This window comes from Cervus canadensis, chromosome 32 (assembly GCF_019320065.1).
Source record: "Cervus canadensis isolate Bull #8, Minnesota chromosome 32, ASM1932006v1, whole genome shotgun sequence".
In the NCBI taxonomy this organism is placed as follows: Eukaryota; Metazoa; Chordata; class Mammalia; order Artiodactyla; family Cervidae; genus Cervus; species Cervus canadensis.
The window spans coordinates 19,140,781-19,154,378 of record NC_057417.1 but is presented as its reverse complement, the minus strand read 5'-3'; the positions used below and the strand labels follow the sequence as shown (position 1 = coordinate 19,154,378).

Below are 13,598 nucleotides of genomic sequence, written 5' to 3'. Positions count from 1 at the left end.
GTGGAAACACAGACTCCTAACCACTGGACCACCAGGGAATTAAAAAAAATTTTTTTTAAAGAGACACAGTAAGCAATCACAATGTATAGACCATATCTGGATGTCAATTCAAGGAACAAACTGTTATAAAGGGGGGAAAAAAGATGGTCAGGGAAACAGAAATATGCTAGATATCTAGTAATTTAAAAGAGTGCTCAGTCACTTAGTCATGTCTGACTCTTTGTGACCCCAAAGAGTCGCCCGCCAGCCTCCTCTGTCCGTGAGATTCTCTAGACAAGAATGCTGGAGTGGGTTGCCATTTCCTTCTCCAAATTTAAAGGAAGGACTGTTAATCATTTAGGTGGAATAATGATATCTGGATCAGGTTTAAGTCCTCATTGTTTAGAGATACATACTGAAATACCCAGAGATGAAATACTTTCAGACCCAGGATTTGCTGCAACATACTCTGGGCAGAGGGGAAGGAACTGGGTGGGTGTGGATGAACAAGCGAGGCCAGGCCAGCTATGAGCAGATCACTTTTACAATTGGCAGCGGGGACCACAGGCTCCCAGTCTAAGTCTGCAAGAGTGTGACTCACCAAGATGGCCCCTGATCGGGCAATGCAGCAGCCATGACGGCCACGGTTAAGGAGCACCCTGGAGGAAAGCAGGGAGGAGGCCCCCACTGATCCCACACACTCTGGGCCAGGCAGTGGGTGCAGTTGTGACGTGGCAGCCCCCTTGCTGCCCAATAGCCAGATTACTGTCCCCATTCTACTGAGGCAGGGGAAGACAGTATAACTTTGCGGTTAAATGCACGGGTGCTGGTCTTCCACTCACCTGTGCTCAAATCATGACTCTGCTGCTCAGCTAATGTGGGTGACCTCTGAGGTACCTCTCTGTACCTCGGTTTCCCCATCTGTAGAGTGGGGGCCTCTTAGGGCTGTTTGAGATTTAAATGAATGAATATCTATAACCTACTTAGCATAGCCCAGTGTCTGGCATTTAATAAGTGCTCAGAAAATGGAAATTATAATTTCAGTTGTTATTATTATCATGATTATTATTACTGGAGAAGTTAAGAAACTAGCTAGCAAGGGGCAGAGACAGGATTTGAATTCTCATCTCTCTGGCTCCCCTAGACTCTTCTTGTTCACACCTGCAGGCAGGGCCCAAGCCTGACAGCTGTCCTGATTCAGGGGTGCCTGAACGCTGTGGATCAAGGCTGTGTCCAGGCTTGTCCTCTGACTTGACTCGACTCAACCTGGCCTTATGAAATCAGACAAATGCAGAGCAAAGGGCAGCTTCAGCCATCATCTTCAGACTCAGGGAGGGGAACGTTTTCAGTCCCCGAGAGGTTGGGTCCCTTAGGCCTAAACACAGAGCCAAAGGCTTACCAAGCAGTTACCGTGTTTGAGGCCCCATGCTAAGCACGATGAAAGTGTAAAGTGAAAATCACAAACACTCTGTGTGACTCCATGGACTGTAGCCCACCAGGCGCCTCTGCCCATGGGATTTTTCAGGCAAGAATACTGGAGTGGGTAGCCATTCCCTTCTCCGGGGGATCTTCCCAACTGAGGGATTGAACCCACATCTCCTGCACCTCCTGCACCGCGGGCAGATTCTTTACTGTTGGGGCCACCAGGGACTTCAAGCACCATGAAGGAAACACATAGCCCAGCTGGGTCTGGAAGCAGGAGAGCCTGGCTTCCAATCCTGCCTACCTCTTCCAGCTGTGTGGCCCTTTCCTGGGCCTCAGTTTCCCTTGACTATAAAATGGGCAGACGCCAGACCTTGGGGTGGCCGGAAGAAGGTGCAATAGGGGATGCCAGGAGATGCCAGTTGATGGTTAAGTCTGAAATTTACGATGCACATCAGGTCCCCGGGCCCCTGCTGTCACGAGCCTTGTGTTTCTTACAGACACTCACTTGTCCAGGGTCCGGGAGTCGTCCGTGTACTCAGGGAGGTCATTTAAGTCTCTGGGGGAGGCAGAGATCTGGTGCGGGTTGATGGGCAGTGCCTGGCCATCCTGGCCCACCACCTCCAGGCCGGTGAGCCCCAGGTAGTGCAGGTCACCCCAGGAGGCGGTGAAATTCAGTTGGAGGCCTGCGGCAGGAAGAGAAGTGTCCGGTGAGCACCAAAGAATCTGCAGGAGCTACCCAATCCTAAAAGAAATCAACTCTGAATATTCACTGAAAGGACTGATGCTGAAGCTGAAGCTCCAATACTTTGGCCACCTGATGTGAAGAGCTGACTCACTGGAGAAGACCCTGATGCTGGGAAAGATTGAGGGCAGGAGAAGGGGATGAAAGAGGATGAGATGGTTGGATGGCATCACTGACTCATGGACATGAGTTTGAGTCAACTCCAGGAGACAGTGAAGGACAGGGAAGCCGGGCGTGCTAGAGTCCATGGGGTCGCAAAGAGTCGGACACGACTGAGCGACTGAACAAAGACAACCCAAGACGGAGGTGGCAAGAGGACTGACTTCAGACTCCGTATTCTACCAGCTGGAAAACTCAGACTTGAATGAAAGGGCCTTCAGGGTAGGCTCTGCCTTTCTTCTCGGTAGCCCTTGGGCCTGGGTCACTGTTGATACTCAAGAAGCGTCTGCAGGATGAATGGACCATGTGGTTTAACCCTGCACACAGCCTTAGGTCCTTTCTCCACTCATCAGCCACGTTGCCCACCCCAGAATTAGCACCCTAGCATGGCTTCCCATGCTGCTTGACCAGCATCCTTGCCATCTGGATTCTGTCTACTTCTTTAACCTCATCTTGTGCCCAGGATCCCTGGGGCCACCCAGATGGTCTTTCCATCCGTCATGTTCACAATGCTCTCTCTCACCACAGGGCCTTTGCACATGCTGTTTCCTCACTCCTGAACTCCCACGGCCTAGGCTAACTTGTGCGCATTCCTCAGATCCCAGCTTACTATTTTGGGGAAGCCCTCCCAGCTTCTCTGACCACATCAAGCCTCCATTCCCAGCCTGCCATGTCACTGTGAATGTCCCCTTCCATGCCCTGGTCACCATGGTGAGCTTGGGACTGTTTGGTAAATTTCCATCTGCCCTGTCAGACGGTGAGCTCCTTGAGGGCAGAAATCCCATCAGTTTTGTTAGATCATAGTGCCCCCAGAGCCGGGCACAGTACCTGCCACACAGTAGGAGCCCAGTACAGATGGAAAGATTAAACAAGTAACTATATGGAGGTGGCTGCACCAGTAAGCCACAAGGTTGGAAATGGACACTTTATGTCACTATCACGAGGATTCACATGGATTCAAGGAAAAGGAAGTGATCCAGTGACACCCCCATTCTTTTGCCCTTGTTCCACCCCTGCTCCAACAGGGAGCATGTCTTAAAAAAAATATTTATTTATTTGGCTGCGTCGGGTCTTGGTTGGAGCACGCAGGATCCTCATTGCATCATGCGGGATCTTTCACTGCAGTGCACAGACTCTAGCTGTGGCATGTGGGCTTAGCTGTTCCATGGCACGTGGGATCAAACCCAAGTCTCCTGCATTGCAGGGCGGATTCTTAACCATTGGATCATCAGGGAGCATTTAGGAGTGAATTTATGTGGTCCCAAGGCAAAACTTCCCAGGTGAGTCATTCATTTGCCCAGAAAGCTCAAAGCGAATGAATCTCTGTCTGATATCTGGCTGGAACTTCTCTTCCCTTAATGGTCTCCCATCAGCAGGACCAAGTCCAGTGACCTCTTCCACCCTTGGAGAATTGGGGGCCTACTTTAGAGCTCTTCTGGGTGGCTGTATTCCAAAGAGTCACACTTGTTGCAACTGTTACAGAATGCCAGCATGGTAGCACTGGAAGAAGGAAGTCTGGATTCATGGCATTCCACGCACTTCAGCTCAGATGAGGAGGCAGAAGCTCAGGGAGGCTGAAGATATCTGTGTGGCCAGGAAGTGAGGCCAAAGCAGAAAACCACCCTGGAACGTGGCTTCCTCTCTTGTCATTTCCAACATACGTTTCATAACTCGGCCTCAGATCCCTCTGCTCTTCATGATGCCAAGGTAGCTCTGAGCATCTTGGGGGCAGATGAGACAGACGGGTGACCAGAGTGGTTCTGGATGCATCATAGCCCCTCACAGCATCAGTAGCCTGCAATACAGCCACAGATTCCTCCCTCTGAGTCCTTGCCTCTGTGCCACGTGATCTTATTGCTTCTCTCATACAGAAGTGGCGTCTATTTCTCCACTCTCTGAATCTGGGCCATGTGATTTGCTTTGGCCAATGGAACAGAAGCAAATGCGAAACCAGCAGAGGCTGTAAAACATGTGGGCAGGGGGCTCTGGCCCATCTTTCTACACTTGGGAGTCTTGCCACCGGAAAGAGCTAGGCTAGCCTCCCAATCACCGGCTATGTAGTTAAAGACATCCGAGGTTGTTCAGCTGCCAGTCCATCTGCCAGCTAACCAGACATAAGAGGAGGCCCCACAGAGGCCAGCTACGCTCAGATGTGACGAAACGCCCAACAAAGCTATTGAATTATGATGAATCACGATTAATGGTGATTATGATAGACCACTAAATTGGGGGCTGGTTTGTTTAGCAGCAGAAGCTAACTGATACATTCCTTTTCATGGTGAGTCTATGTTCAATTATCTCCTCAGACAAAGAGGTAGTGTTAGTTGCATCCAACTCTTCGTGACACCGCAGGACTGTAGCCTGCCAGTTTCCTCTCTTCATGGAATTCTCCAGGCAAGAATACTAGAGTGGGTGGCCATTTCCTTCTCCAGGAGGTCTTCCTGACCCAGGCATGGAGTCTGGGTCTCCTGCAGGGGAGGCAGATTCTCTACCGTCTGAGCCACCAGGGAAGCCCAGAAGCCCTGAGCTCAAATAGCACCCTCTGCCATCGCTCCCAAAACTCTTATTCTGCTTTATTTTCTGTCATCCAACGAGATGTTCTACATTGATTTGCTTATTATTTTGCTTATTGATTTTCTTATTTATTTTCATCAGTTTTTCCCACTTAGATGGAAGCTCCCTGAGGGCAGAAACTCTGTTGACAGTGTTTACTGTTTTATTCCAAGATCCTAGAACAGTACCTGAAAACAGATGGTCAGTTAAGGCTTTAAAAAAAAAATGATTGACTGATTGAAGAGTACATGTTTAGTAACCTGTAGGTAAATCAATCAAAATACAATCATTTGAGTTTCACCAAAATCACAGCCAATGGTAAACAGATATTTATTGCCACTAATGTAACAAGTGCTTTTCATACTGTTCATGGGGTTCTCACGAATATTCATTGGAAGGACGGATGCTAAATCTTAAGCTCCAATACTCTGGTCACCTGATGCAAAAAGCTGACTCTTTGGAAAAGACCCTGATGCTGGGAAGGATTGAAGGCAGGAGGAGAAGGGGACAACAGAGGGTGAGATGGTTGGATGGCATCACCAACTTGATGGACATAAGTTTGAGCAAGCTCCTGGAGTTGGTGATGGACAGGGAAGCCTGGCGTGCTGCAGTCCATGGGGTCTGTACAGCAACACAACCAAGCCCTGTTCTTGGCACTGGAGATTCAGGGGTAAATATCAATACACAGTACAATCTCTCTAGGAGCTTCCATTGCAGTGAAGACAGACAATGAACACATAACAACAACAACAACAAAAATAAGTCAGATACTTCCACAGAGTGATGAATACCATGAAGAAAAGTGAAAGGGATGGGATAGGGAGTGACTAGGCAGGGGTGGGGGTAGTCACGGAGGACTTCTTGGAGGTGGTGACATTTAAGCTGAGACCTGGGTGATGAGAAGGAGGCCGCCATCCTGTAGCATTTCTGGAAGAATGTTCTCGGCTGAGAGGACAGAAACAGTAAAGGCCCTGGAATGGGAACACATTTGATTTGTGGTTGGAACTAAGTGACCAAGGGAGAAGGTGGAGGAAAATGAGACCAGAAGGGCAGGTGGGGGGGCTAGATCACGTCAGGAGGTCTGGATTTTCTTTTCTTCAAAGAGGAGCTTGGGAAGCCTGGATTTGGGAGCAGAGAGGAGACACGATCTGACCAGTGTCTTGGAAAGCGCACTGGGGTTGGAATCCATAAGGAGGCCAGGGAGGACGCTGTTGTGATCCCTGTGGCTGGGACAGGGTGGGTAGTGGTGGAAATGGGGCAAAGTGGACAGATTCAGGGTCAGTACTGGAGACAGCAATACCAGGACTCTCAATGGCCTGGAAGGAATTGAGGGAAAGAGAAAATTTTCCTGACCCAAGGGACAGAGCGCCTGCGGGTACCACATTCGTGAGATGGAGAAGGCCTGGAGGGGGAGGAGGGAGCCAATTTAGATCAGGGGGATCCCTGTGATGAAGAAATGCCACCTCCCTCGCAAAACAAGAGGCAGCACCCCAGATTCTCCCAAGCCGCCCCTACTTTGTTTGCCTGGCAAGATGCACTGTTGTTGTTCCATTGCTAAGTCATACCCGACTCTGCAATTCCATGGACTGCAGCGCGCCGGGCTTCCCTGTCCTTCACTATCTCCCGGAGTTTGCTTAGATTCATGCCCATTGAGTCGGTGATGCTCTCTAACCGTCTCATCCTCTGCCACCCACTTCTCCTCCTGAATCAGGGTCTTTTCTGATGAGTCGGCTCCGAGATGCACTGAGATACCATCTAATCTAGGGTTGCTGCGAAAGCGATTACTCTCCTCTTTGAGCTAATATCCATGTTCCATATTCATTTTCCTCTGGTGTATCAATTAGTATTTATATAAATGGAAATTAATTTTGTTATTTCTCTCCCATGTTTCAACTCTCTCAGCTCCTTTCCTATTCATCACTGCTGATATTTGCAAAACTTCTAAAATTAGTGTCATCTGCAAATTAGCAAGTCATATATCTCCTTTCAAAACATTAATAGGATTGGCCGTATTTACCAACCCCAACGCATCCCCCCTGGGTCACTTTATCAAAGCGCTCTTCATGTGCACAGGCTGGGAGAGCACATTTAGGATTTGGGATACAGGGAGGAAAAAGGCAAAGGTTCAGAGAAGGCAGCTTTGGAAATCACAGGTCTCAAAGTGGGCAGAGGGTCCTTGTTCAAGCAGGTTCTTCTACCATCCTACACAGAGAAATAACGCTTTTCTTGCAGCAAAAAGGTCTGGGAGCTCTGCTCCGGGGCAAAACTCCCCAGGGCATTGAAATAACATTTCTGAGAAAGGTCAGAAGCTGGTTCAGCAGGAAAAACATTTACAGACAGCATCTTTGGGGGAAATCATCAGATGGAGGGGACACTGGATGCTTCCGGCCGGCCTTCCTTCCTTCTTCCTCTGGTTACGGCACTCTAGCCTTCTCTGAAGCACCATCAGGGTGGCTGACTCCCCACCCATGGCTCTAAAGATGGGCCTCTGACCCAGGCTAGGCCAATCCATGTTTTCCATCCCTTCCCTCCCTTCCCACCAAGGCGAGCGACAGTGATTAGTTAAGCTTGGGCACGTGAGCCAGGTGAGCAGACATTCCAGGAAGACTGTTGGACTTACTGGGAAAGAAAAGCTCTTTTACCTGGGATTACAGGGTAGAGCTTCAAGGAGCTCCCATGTGGACAGGGTCTGAATGGGAGACAGACTAGAGACAGAGAAACGGGGCAGAAAGACAGAGGGAGACACCAAGCCTTGATGACATCGTTTGCACACCTGGATCCGGCAGTGTGGGAAACTAGCAACCCCTGACCTTTTTAGTTACATGCACGCCTGTGTGCTCAGTTATGTCTGATTCTCTGTGACCCCGTGGACTGTAGCCCACCAGGCTCCTCTGTCCATGCGATTCTCCAGGCAAGAATACCGGAGTGGGTTGTCATTTCCTCCTCCAGGGGATCTTCCTGACCTACAGATCATCTCCCGAGCCTCCTGTACTGAAGGCAGATTCTTTATTGCTGAGCCACCAGGGAAGCCCTTTGAGCTACATAAGCTAAGAACTTTCCTTTTTTGCTTAACTCAGTTTGAACTCAATTTCCTTTATCCCCACCCCGAATCCTGACCAACCTAGGGGAGCCCAGACTAAACCAGAAATGACTGCTGTCTCCCAGTTTTGTGAGATGCTGACTCTTCCCAAAGACCTCTCTGGAGTGTGTTGAGTGGTGAGGACCTGGATGGTGAATTCAGACAGACTCGGTCCCGTCCTTGACCTCGTACTAGCTGTGTGACCCCGGGTGGCTGTCTCCATCTCTTGGAGCCTCAGTTTCCTAACCTCATCTGGAAAATGGGGAGAATAAGAGCTGGAAGTGAGATAAGGCAGGGAAAGCCTCAGCACAGGGCCTGGATGGGGGAAAGAAACCAAGTCTCAAGCCGGGCCCTGGCCTACATTGTGCTGGCTTTCAAATCACTCGGTTGTCCCCGAGTCCCAAAGTAACTGAGAGAGAAAAGTAAAGGGCTGAGGATTCAAAGGGAAGGCTTCTTCCTCTCTTCTCAGAGGTGATTTGTGCTTGTGGAATGAGGGAGGGGGAGCTGAATTCTCACTGGGCACCATGCGGATGGGAGCGGGTCACAGCGAGGCCTTAAGAAGGGGGTGTGGTGGACACTGTGGGACAACCCCCAGATCCCACCTCCCACCCCAGGGGTGACGTGCTGGGACTGGTGACACGCTGATGACCCCCCACTGTGACTGCACTTGGCGTTGCCCCTCCCCAGCCCGTATCAGGTGACCTATTAACACAGGCGTGTAAAAGCCCAGCCCCCTTACTCAAGACAACTTCAAGAGGCCTTTGCGCTCCCTGCGGGGCTAGCAGAGGCCTTGGTGTGATTGCCCCATGGCCCATTTCTCTGTGCCCAGCCCTGCTTCTTGCCCTCCCCCAAGAGCACGCCCCAGTAAACTCCATCTCAGAGGCTGCTTCTTGGGAATCCAGACAGTGGCAGTCGACATCCTTTTAAAGGGCAGAGATGGAGAGTGAGGGCACGCCAGGTGGGCATGGCCTGCACAGAAGCTTGGGGGGGGCGGGGCGGGGGCTTAGGAGATGGCGGTGGGGAGGAGCGGAGCAAAGAGGAGGCTAAACTGTGACACCTTAAGTCCATTCTGGAGATGATGGTGGGGAGGTGGGGAGGGGGCGTGACGATGGCATGGCACTTCTCTTCCTCTCAGAAGATAACTGGAGATGGATGGCGGGCACAGGGTGCAAGAAAGAGCAGGAGGGGAGGTGGCAGCAAGCAAGCTGGCAGAGCCTTGTGAACAGGGAACGGGAGGCAGAGACCACAGCCAGTGTGACCGGGGCCCAGGGGTCCCCTAGGACTCAGGCAGAGGTGGGGAACGTGTGCCAAGTCAGAGAGGACCTGGCCCGAGGGGCACACAGGCAGAGGACAGAGAACAGACACAGTGAAACCCATATGGGATCTGCCCAGAGATCACCAGCCAGCAGCCGGCTGGGCAAACACACATGTGTTATGTTTGGCTCAATGAGTGTTTTTACATTATTGTAAAATTAGTCACCAACATTTAAAAACCTGAAGATTTCACATAAAAATTCCAGATTTCTGACTTTTTAGGAGAATGGGCACCTGGGCCGGTACTCCTGATCCCCCACCCCAGCTGGAGCGGGAGGACGCAGGCTTCCTCTGCTCCAGCATCTGCTCTGCGGTCCAATCTGAAGGGGCAACTTGAACCCTGGACCAAGAGATGCCCAGGTCTCTCTGGCTCTTACGTCTTCTTGCTCTGTAACTCCAGGGCTCCCACTGCAGCCTCCGGGGTCAGGGCTGTAGCTAACACATCAGACGTCTGTGTGTGGCCCTCTGGGAGGGCACACTGCCAGGAGGACCCCTCCTCTGAAGGGCTGCAGCCCTGCTGGGGCCAATGAACCCATCACCAGCCGGTTTCAGCCCTGACTTGTCCCAGGGCCTGGTGTCTCTGAGCATGGTACAATCTCCTCCACTGTCCTGGGAAATCCTGTCCCAAGTGGCCATGACCCCCTCCCCACCCCCGACCCCCGAAGATCCTCCTTCCTGCAACACTGCCCCAGGGGAGGGTACTCACAGATGCCGTGGTAGACGCCCGGCTCTGGCGTGGTGACATCAGGGACAGGGGGACTGGGGGGCAGCTCTGGCTCCAGGCCCTGCACACAGGGTGGGGGAGAAGCAGAGGGAAGGGGTGATTCTAGTGATACCCACACAGCTGGCTGGCCATTCTTCCAGCTACTGCTGCCCACCCCGTGTCCCAGGTAAGTCCCAGCGTCTTTTCCGGTGTTTTGTTTTCTGCCTTGGTGGGAGCCCTGTGACTGGTAATACGGGCGGGCCCAGAAACCCTCCTGCATCTGATGTCTTTGCCGGAAGCTCTGACTGTTAGGGGAGGTGTTGGACACTAATCAGCTCAGGCGATCAGATTTTCTGGACCAGGGAAGGACTCTATCTAGTTCGTCCAGTGAGCTGGAGGAAGGAGGGAGTGAGAGAGAGAGATCGGGAGGGAGGGATGGAGGGAGGGAGGGACGGAAGGAAGGAGGAGAAAGAATTCAAACATAGAGAGTGGTTCTCAACCCTGGGGCCTGTGCATCTGCATTAAAAAAAAATCTTTTGGCCGCTCCGCATGGCATGTGGGATCCCAGTTCCCCAACTAGGGATAGAACTCATGCCTCCTGCATTGTCAGTGTGGAGTCTTAACCACGGGACCGCCAGGGAAGTCCCCCTGCATCTGCATTTTTTAAACCTTCCCATGATTCCCATGGGCAGGCAGATAAAGAACCCCTGGTCTACAGACAGAGTGGGCCACCACATCCTGCTCCTTGATCTGTGTAATAGTAAACTTTTCTCATTAGATCTCTGCACTGTAAATCAGGGTACAAGAGCCTGTAGTTCTTGACAGACGGGAAAGTGTTAGTTGCTCAGTCATTTCTGACTCTTTGCGACCCCACGGACTGTAGCCCACCAGGTTCCTCTGTCCATGGGATTCTCCGGGCAAGAATACTGGAGTGGGTAGCTATTCCCTTCTCCAGGAGATCTTCCTGACCTAGATAGGAAAGCTGAGATGCAAAGAGAGGTGAAGCCACTTGTCCGGATCTTAGAGCTTTAGTGGAGATAGTGTTTGGGCACCCGATGACACCCTAATGACCCCTCAGTCCAGCCCCTTCAGGCCTCTGCCCGGCTATGGGGAGGAACAGGAGGAAGGCTGTCTGCCAGAAGTTGTCCTCTGACGCTGAGCAGCCTCGGGCCACCGGGAACCCTGCTGCCCTAAAGCCCACGTGCCTCCTCTTGCCTCCCCTGACCCCCTGACCTCCCTGAGCCTCCTAGGACACCCCCTGGTGGATGGACAGACCTGGACACCTAGGTGAGCCCCCTGCTAGGGGCGTGACCCTGACATGGCCCCCATGAGCTCACTGTCCTTATTTCCGAGACATGGGAAAGCGATCCCTCTCTGCCCCTCACAGGACTCGATCAGATCAGAGTCTCTGAGCAGGAACTTCACCATGTGGAAAATGGTGGGTGAGTGAAAGGCTTCGAGGCCCTCTATCAGCTGGAGGCCCACGCAGAGAAGCCAGAACACAGACATGTTCTGTGGCCTGTAGAAGGTTTGAAAATACTATGAATTGGTGGCCAACATTTTTTTTTTTTTTTTTTTACTGGGGAGACTTTACATAACAATCCAGATTTCTGGCTTTCTTTGAAAGAATCAGGACAATCACTGGCAACAGGCTAGCTTGTCTGGTGAGGGGAGGACAGGGGTCTTTCCTCGCCCCTTCCCCATCTCACGTGGTGCTCTGCAGGCCCCTGCAGGTTGCAACCTGTGAACATGGTGGGATCCACAAGCCGTATCACTGTCCCGTCTTGGACATGACCTTCCTGTAGCTGAAATCTTTTGTCCTTGGTTCCTGGTTGGTTGTTTCCACTCTTGTCCCCACCCTCTTTAACTATGTCCTCTTTCTCCTATGGCCTCAAGAACATTCCTGGAGACCCTGGCATCTCTTCACCTTGACCACTGGTCTTTGACTTGGGCTGATCCCTGTCCTGAAGGTCATCTTTCATTTTCGATAACTAGTCCATTAAAAGCACAGACTTGGGACTTCCCTGGTGGTCCAGTGTCTAGGACTCTGCACTCCCAATGCAGGGGGTCCAGGTTCGATCCCTGGTTGGGGAACTTGATCCCGCATGCAGCAACTAAGACCTGGTATGGCCAAATAAACAAAATAAATAAATATTTGAAAAAAAGAAAAGCACAGACTTGGTAGAGTCTTGCATTCAAGTTCAAGCCTTGTTACTCCCTCATGATGTGTCCTTGGATAGGTCCCTTAGCCTGTCTGAGCCTTGGTTTCCTCAATAGGGATATTATTAATCATCTCTACTCCAAGGGCTGTGAGGAGGGTTAAACACCAAGACAAGTGCTCCACGACTGATAACGACATATGCCCAAGAAGTGACTGCCAGGATCATCATTATTTTAATTCTCAAGTCCACCTATTAAAAGCATTTGCAGCCCTTCCATCAAAAAAAAAAAAAAGAAAAAGAAAAAAAACAGTGAGTGATCAAAACACAACCCAAAGCAAAAATTCCCCCGAGACTGCCAACCTCTAAATTACAGAGATGACACAGAACTGATTTTCCCAGCTTTGATTAAAATTTGAATACTTTCTTCACTTTGGTTTAAAAAAAAATAACAATTAGAGAATGAAATACGACACACAGCACAAAAAATGAAGCAGAAAAATGGGAAATGTCAAAACAGGAGCACCAGCAGCTTACGGGACATCCATCTTCATTCCTCCTGCTCTACTCTGAGTCAGGAGCAGAAATATATCTGGGGTGCCGTCCCCATTGCCCCCCACGCCGCTCCCCTCACCACCAGTCCTACCCGGTCATCAGCCCACGAGCCGGCCTGGGTGTATGGCCTCTCCTCCCCCTGGCCATCGGCCGTGCTGGGCCTCCTCAGCGCCTCCTCACTCTGCAGGCTGCACAGGCTCTCCACGTCCAGGTCAAACGTCTCATCGGAACAGAAGATGGCCTCGAGAATATCATCGTCGGTCGTGAATAAGATCGTGTCGCCAAAGTGCTCTGGAGCTGACAGGGGGACCGGGAAGACGGAAGAGTCAGCTCATCGCACATTCCAACGATGAGCAGATCGGGAACCTAAACCCATCAATCTCTGGGCTAGGAAAATCCCAACCCGCTAACAAGTCTTGATTTGAGTAACTGAGGCTTATTCTTCTTTACATCTTTGCAAATGGAATTCATGGATTGTAAGAACCATATAGATTTAACGAAGGCACCTGTTTTAATGAGGGTGGCTTCCCTGGGGGATCAGACAGTAAAGAATCTGCCTGCAATGCAGGAGACCTGGGTTCCATCCCCGGGTTGGGAAGATTCCCTGGTTGAAGTGCATGGCAACCCACTCCAGTATTCTTGCCTGGAGAATCCCATGGACAGAGGAGCCTGGCGGGCTATGGTCCAGGGGGCCCCACAGGGTAGGACACAGCTGAGTGCCTTAGCATAATCTAATGAGGATCACTGTGATCTGTCATGAAATAAGGGATGTTTCGAAGGCACCGGTGAGGCATTGAAGCTGATCCTGCTGGTGCCCTACACGGATCTTTTGCTGGTCCTTGTAGGGGGCTTTGCCTGGAAGGGTGTGGGAGCTACGTCCCCCAACCAGGGGAGCCTGGGGATTCCAAAGCCTTGCTCCTTTGCCATTAC

The 13,598-nt window shown here is 51.1% G+C and overlaps 1 protein-coding gene and 1 non-coding gene across 8 annotated transcripts in view; one reads left to right on the top strand and one right to left on the bottom strand.

Moving 5' to 3' along the window:
- The window catches only part of LOC122433296 (katanin interacting protein), a 228,546-nt gene that overhangs the window by 17,101 nt on the left and 197,847 nt on the right, over window positions 1-13,598 (bottom strand). For all 7 annotated transcript variants that reach the window (XM_043456082.1, XM_043456088.1, XM_043456086.1 and 4 more), the window contains 3 exons: window positions 12,760-12,965; window positions 9,958-10,036; window positions 1,910-2,087 (listed from right to left, as the gene is read on the bottom strand). In XM_043456082.1, coding sequence (XP_043312017.1) covers window positions 1,910-2,087; window positions 9,958-10,036; window positions 12,760-12,965 — 463 coding nt within the window. The remainder of the gene's footprint in view (window positions 1-1,909; window positions 2,088-9,957; window positions 10,037-12,759; window positions 12,966-13,598) is intronic.
- On the top strand, window positions 11,976-12,048 carry TRNAG-CCC. The gene has a single exon. It is a non-coding gene; the product is annotated as a tRNA-Gly (tRNA).